General features: G+C 33.7%; 1 protein-coding gene across 1 annotated transcript; it reads left to right on the top strand.

Annotated features, from left to right (window-relative positions):
- Window positions 1-1,173: 1,173 nt before the first annotated feature.
- LOC133817563 (arogenate dehydratase/prephenate dehydratase 1, chloroplastic-like) lies at window positions 1,174-6,803 on the top strand. Its single transcript, XM_062250113.1, has 11 exons — window positions 1,174-1,925; window positions 2,551-2,618; window positions 2,727-2,819; window positions 3,077-3,277; window positions 3,458-3,538; window positions 3,624-3,719; window positions 4,657-4,734; window positions 4,809-4,898; window positions 4,977-5,044; window positions 6,096-6,177; window positions 6,279-6,803. Exons 1-11 carry the CDS (start codon window positions 1,676-1,678, stop codon window positions 6,333-6,335), a joined length of 1,164 nt encoding a protein of 387 aa, XP_062106097.1. The 5' UTR covers window positions 1,174-1,675; the 3' UTR covers window positions 6,336-6,803.
- The last annotated feature ends 499 nt before the right edge of the window (window positions 6,804-7,302 follow it).

Raw genomic sequence — 7,302 nt, 5'->3', positions numbered from 1 at the left:
GTTTTTTTATGTTTTTTTTTTGCTAGAGTAAATAGTGTAGAATGTAGACTAACTATGAGTTGTGGAAGCTTTTAAATTGAAGCTGAAGCCGAAGCCGTACAATCTCCATGGATGCACTGTTGTAGAGTGAATAAGGGTATTATAGGGAGTTTATTAAAAAAAACTAGCTATAAACATAAACATTTCAAAATGTGGTAAAAATTTAATGGGCTTTTTAAAACCGGGTATACGGTCTAATTTATTCAAAAATTATATGTAATATGGTATTAGCTATATTTTAAAAAAAAATATAACTATTCAACTTATTGTTAGTATTTTTCGAAAATGTGAAGTTTTGTGGTGAATTGTTTTGCAATTGACTTGGGAAAAGGGTTGTTCTTGCTAACTTTTGACAAAGAAGTATTTGAGAATTTCTTTGGTGCAACTCACAAAGTGCACCTCTTTTTGTTTGGACATCATGAACAACTTTTAGTGCGATTTTTTTATGACTGTATATATTATAGTTATTTAGAGCATTTTCTAAATTTTCAAAAAATTCTGAATAATTTAGAATACCAAAAACAATGTTCAAACATATTGTTTTTCACGCGCATAAAAATATAGTCACGCGTACACAATAACGAAGCCAAACTTTGGCAAAAAGTGGGGCTTTCAATAAATTTAGAATTTTAATGATGACTTTTATGTTATATTTCTATAGTTATGTTAAAATATTTAATTAAAATTTCAAATAAAAAAAATTAAGGGGGGACTTGAGCCATCACATTGTCTTGTTTTCGTGTCTGTGCGTACAACAACCTGTTTGAACTTTATTTTTGGTACTGTAAATTATTTGGAATTTTTTGAAAATTTAAAACATACTCTAAATAACTACAATATACACGATTATAAAAAAAAAAATTCACACTGAAAATTGTTGACAGATGCAAACAAAAAAAATTGAACCGGTGCACCTCTTTTGGTGAGTTGTCCTTAGAAATACCCTTTATATTTTATTTAATATTTTAACAAATAAATATTTTTATTATTATTTAGTGTCATGTATTCAAGAAACAAGTACTAATACAAATCGTGCAAGTACTTCTCCCTCCCCTAATTAAATCCATCATATATTAAAGAATATACGGTTCGTTGTCTTTGACTAAGTTACTACAAAATATATAATATTTTTTTTCTTTTGCTTAGGTAAGAAATACAAACTTTGTAGACGGACTTTATGATGTCTGTTCAACAAGGACCCTTCATCGAGCCCCGCAGTATCTTGCATTAAGAATTTCTCCAATTTTGTTTCGGTTTCTTGGTCCACGGGTGTTTTTTGTTTTTCTTTTTTCGTAACGTCTTTCGGTTTGGTAAACTTAGTCAGTCCTACTCTTATATAAAAAAAAAATCTAAAAAGCATGCAAAAGAAGCGAATTTGCTTTAGCCATGTCCATGTCCTGCGCTTCAAATGTTCGATGAAAAGTCTTAACCAATACCGTAACTTTCTTCCACCCCTAAAACAAATATTATTAGTATATATATGTATATTTTGTCAACTTTTTTCCCTTTTTTTTCGTATTGACTCCAATGCCGGCTTACTTACCAAGACCAGTTTCATTCATCAAAAGACAACCTTTGTTCTCCAAAACATTTCAGACGCAGGGTTTCAGAAATTTGGAGAAGGTTGAAGGATTTGATGGCTGTGAATTCTGTAGCTATGCTGGGAAACTTTGGCTTTCAATTGGGTTTGGGAGGTTTTTCGTCCAAATCATCTGAGCTAAGTAAACGGGTGTCGTTTGGTTCCCTTCCTGGTTCATCTGGTACTTTAGCTTTCCATGGTAGTGGGGCAAAGCCGTTTAAGCCAAAGAAAGAACATCAGCAGGCTTCTAGTCAGGACGAGCATAATGTTTCAAAGACATTGCATAAGGATTTGATCTTTATCCCAAGTGAGTGATTTGTATTTATATTTTTAGCTCCTCTTAGGTTGTCAATGTGGTGTTATGGGACATATGAGTTTTGTCCCTTCAACTATAAAATGTCACTTTTATGAAGTCTTGGTCAAATTGCTATGTTGTACTTATTTATCTATGGTATCATGTAAATTTACCAAGTTAGCCAGAAATTACTTTTCGATGGTAATCATGTGAATCAAGAATTTACAGAGTCGGGTATATTTAGGCATGTTTTAGTATAGGAAAAGAGTTTCCAAACAACTAAAAACCAGATAAAGAGGAATACTAGGATGACTATGATGAAGAATTTGTGAAGTTTTGAAAGGTAGTGTCGGATTTGATTGAGATGGGATACAATTTACTATGATTTATTCTAGTAAACCTTTAACTGATCACAATTGGTTCTGTGGCTAATCACAAGCTATAGTTCCCAGTTCCCGTACATCCTTCTCAAGTCACTAGTGGACCTATGTTCTAGCCTTATAATCTTAAGTTAAAGCTGAAAGGATTACTGTGGTTTCTGTTTCGAAGTTATACCTTGACAAATTATAATTTCGTCATTGCTGATTTTGAGGGATTTGTTTTTTTTTTCTTTTTTTCTTTTTGAACTTAATTGCAGGATCAATAACTGAATCTGTTTTGTCTATTTATCCCAAGGATGATCCCAATGTACGAATAGCATTTAAGGTATTATGTTACTTGACAGGGGAAAGGATGCAAGAGAATATTCTTTTGTTTTTTAATTTGGGAATACCATTATCTGTATTCTAGTGGTTAAAACTTTAACTTTTGCAGGGCTTGCCAGGATGTTACAGTGAGGATGCTGCACTCAAAATCTACCCAAAATGTCAATCCGTTCCTTGCGATGAGTTTGAAAATACGTTTAAGGTGTGGTATGGTTGTAGTTTTGACTGAATGTAGGCAAACTGAGATGGTAATAAAACTTCTAATATTTGATATTTATGGAGCAACAGAAAAATGAGATTGACAATCATAGTTTCTGAACTCTATTATCTATGAGACGATGTTAGCTTTTAGTTATTGACATTGACTTAGGATGTTGAGCCCTTTTCTTAGGTGTGAGAAATAAAGGTGACAACATTATCCACTAAACTATTTTTTTCATTCTGCTTTTTTTATTGCAGGCTGTTGAATTATGGCTGGCTGATAAGGCAATTCTTCCTATTGAGAATTCGGCTGCTGGAAGCATCCACCGGAACTATGATTTACTACTCCGTCATAGGCTTCACATTGTCGGTGAAGTGCAGTTGGCTGCCAATCTCTGCCTTCTAGCACTGCCAGGAATTAGAGAAGAACAGTTAAGACGAGTTCTAAGCCATCGTCAGGTCCACCAAAAAATCTTCTCTTTTTTTTTGGCATTCTGGAAACTTTTGTAGGTTCCTGCTAATTTGATAAGTAATACATACATATATGTCTGGCATATACTCTTGGCCCTTGCATTTGCGATATCTGTACACACCTGGCTACTGCTGCAGTTCTAAAATTTTGATAATCCATGTTTTCAGGCACTTGCCTCAAGTGATGCTTTTCTAAGTAAGTTAGGCACAGCCCAAGAAGATGTTGATGATACAGCTGGTGCAGCTCAGGTAATTTTTTTTTTTAAGGTCCTCATGTCAGGTTCTCTGATTTAGGACATGCTAATATAAGTATCTCATTCACTACATTTTTTAGTACGTAGCATTGGAAGGTTTGAGGGATGCTGGTGCAATTGCTAGTGCTAGAGCTGCAGAAATGTATGGGCTTAACATACTTGCAGAAAGAATCCAGGTAAAATCATCTTCTTCCAATTAGTGTATGTAACTTATTCTCTTAGCATCTAGTTTCTCACCAAGAAAAATGAGAATAGAAGCTTATAATGTAAGGTTTTATTCTTGATGAGATATTTTACATATATAGAAGATCAATGTTCTATTAACCATTGTTTGAATCATAGGCTTCTCATTCTGTGTTTTGCTTTTTTTCTACACAAGCTCCAAACGTTGTTGACAGAATTAGAAATTTTTAGAAGGGGAAAAACTAGCTAATGGTGCATAAGCATGGGTGTTTCTGCTGACATTATTATTGATGGGTCATAGTGGCTGGAGCAGTGTCACTGATGTTGTTGCTTGTGATCTTGTAGTCATGGTAACACAAATGGTGACACCAATATATTTTCAGTAAAAGACATGCAGTACTTCTTATATCCATGTTGTGCTGCAAGACAGTAAAACAATTCATTTTCGTTTGTATCTTTTGAGAAAATTTATATGCATAGGTATCAGTGGCAGAGCAACTAAATGACCCGACTTAATTTAATTTGCTTGAAATCTTTCTTTTTCTTTTCTTGCTTGCATGAGCTCAAGGAAAAACTCAAATTAGTGTTTATGTTAATCTAGACCTTTAAAATGAAAATAAGTATCTAGCAAGAGATTCCTTGAGTCATTGAATTTTCTTTAGGATCCTTGATTACCAAAAAAAAAAATACTTCAAAATTGTTATAATTGTCTTGAGCTGACTTGTCATGATAACATGGTTAGATCAGCCAAATTAATTGCATTGTGATTATCAAAGGTCATACTTCCCACTACTATTTCCTCAGATTGAAAACATGTGATAGGCTGTGATGTGTGAATTTATGTTACAGATGCCAATTGTTACCAATATATTTTTCCTTGTTAAAACTTATCCTCACTTTGCATCAGTTTCCATTGGCATATATATGCAGGATGATGCTGAAAATATTATTCGTTTTCTCGTGCTTGCGAGGGATCCAATTATTCCCAAACTTGATAAGCTATACAAAGTAAGAAATTTTATTTACTCATGCTAGTTGTTTTACTTTAAACAATCTTAACATATTTTTCTACTCTATTCCAGACAAGCATTGTGCTTACTTTACACGAAGGCCCTGGAATTTTGTTTAAAGCATTGGCTGTATTTGCTCTAAGGGAGATTAATTTGATAAAGGTAACAAAAATATGATCTTTCAGTATGCTTTACTGAAGTAGAACCTTAATCGTGAAATTAATTTCTGTGCAATTTTAGATTGAAAGCCGACCTCAAAAAAAGCAGCCATTAAGAGTGGTTGACGACTCCAACATGGGGCAAGCTAAGTGAGTATCATTTTCATGTTACTTTAAGCAGTAGATTAGACCACAAATATATGCCACCCACTTGAATGCATTATCGACTGTAATTTTGATGTTCTATAGTAGGCAGTAATGGGAATAATGAACAGGCCACTTCTGTATCTAGGAACCACTACTATCTTTGGCCTTGATATCATGTGATCCCAGAACCAAAATTATTTACACTAGCAACGTAATTACAAGTCTACGGAGGGTGTCAATGTAATTTTTACATATCTCAGGGGTGTCACAGTAAACTTGTTTTGCATGACTCTTTTTTCCTCTACTAGGAAATCTTTTATGTTGAAAAATCTATGGGGTAGTAACTATTTATCATATGCATACTTAAGTCTTCGGTGATATCTCTAAATTAGTCTAGTCTGTCCTTGCAGATAAATTTAATGTGTGGTGGATAAATCTCAATTCTGTTATATGAAAATGAAACAGTTAAACTTACTATGCTACAAATTTGGCCACTGTCACAAATTTAGCATAGTGTTCATGCAGATAATATCTGAGTCTCTTAAACCAGAACAAATATGTTTGAGAGTAGGAAGTCATATATATTTTGAACACAACTTGCAGGCGAGCCTCAATACGTCAGACCATCGAAGTCATTAAGTACATGTAGGCAGAATCTCTTGTAATGATAGGAGATTTGTTATTATAAAATGAGTCTTATTTTTATATATAATTGTATTATGTCAGGCATATTGACACCCATCAATTAAAAACACCATTTTTTTCTTCTAATTTTATTTAAATATCTGCATACAAAACTTATTGGCAACAGTTTGATAAAAAGATGCTGCTGTCAATCAATACATATTTTTTTCAGCTTGCGAAATCACATATCTAAATGTGTGTGTATATATGTTATCACCAGTTCCTCCTTGTAGTTTGTCAAACATCTTATATGAAGTTTGAAACATATATGCTTGATACTTAATTCAAATGACTTGCTGCGCTTTGTTGACATCTTCCCAAGTACAAATAAGAGTCTCTACTTTTCATTAATTATTTTCGTTGGTTGCAGGTACTTTGATTACCTTTTCTACATTGATTTTGAGGCATCTATGGCAGAACCACGTGCACAGAGTGCTTTAGAGCAGTTGCAGGTTTTCTGCTCCCCTGTTCTTTTTATATTATTCTTTAGAAACAATACTTGTATCTAATTATTATGAGATGTATAACCAAATTTTGTGATTTACTTTTGCAGGAACTTGCAACTTATCTTCGGGTACTTGGTTGCTATGCCATGGATACAACTCTATAGCCAACTATATCTGCATTTCTCCTCCATGTGCTTAACCTTATCATGTGGGAGGAAGAGAATATGGCCAATCATTTCATGAAGTGATCTCTGATCTCATACAAGAAAAAGCTTGCCTAGTTTCCACAATTTCAAACCAATCCTCATGCCATTCGGGTCTTTTCAAGGTGAGTTTCAGAGTAGAACTTGTTTAAATCATGACATGGTTACGAAATGTGATGCTCTCTTCTCCTTGCGCTTGCTGGTCTCTAAAGGCATGGTTGGTTGGTTGGTTGGGTTTGTGGCTCATGGGCAAACCAAGACATTATTCTGTGCTGACTTCGAGAGAAAACTCGTCTTTTATATCATTTATCATTTTCATAAAGAACATATATCAGCTCATAAACTCTTCACTTGGGTAACAAACAAGATACAACTAAACTATAACTTGTTTTTCAATATCTAAATGTATAGTGCTATTTACTACTTGTTTATGGGTCTCTCGGTATTAGTAAAATGCGACAGTCAGTGGAGCCAGGGCTTATAGTAATTTCTTATAATATAATAATGATGCAAAAATACTAGATTAATATTTGATAATGGGTAAGATTGTCGTGTCATTAACATTAGTCTTTTGTGAGACCTTTCTAGAAAGACTTCAGAAAGTTTTACTTTTTTATTTGAGGCCCTTAAATTTAATAAGAATTTGGCACAATTTTGAGTGGGGGCATAACTGTTAAAAAAGACAAATTTTAAAAAGTTAAAAAAACTCAAATGGGGAATATGCGCCCACTAGTCACCATGTACCTCCTCCACAGTCCACCCCTGATTGCATTTGGTTTTGAAAGCAATGCTAGCTTATAATGGCATGTAGATGTAGTAAAGCTAAAAAGGTGGCCTACATTTTCTTCGTATATTTCTTTATTAATTTTTATAATCAGACAAGAGTCCATAATGTAGTAAGCATTTGGTCTTGTTTTGTAGGTTGGTT

This window comes from Humulus lupulus, chromosome 2 (genome assembly GCF_963169125.1).
Source record: "Humulus lupulus chromosome 2, drHumLupu1.1, whole genome shotgun sequence".
NCBI classification, from domain to species: Eukaryota; Viridiplantae; Streptophyta; class Magnoliopsida; order Rosales; family Cannabaceae; genus Humulus; species Humulus lupulus.
Note: the sequence above shows the minus strand (reverse complement) of the source record. Positions and strands in the feature narration are given on the sequence as shown.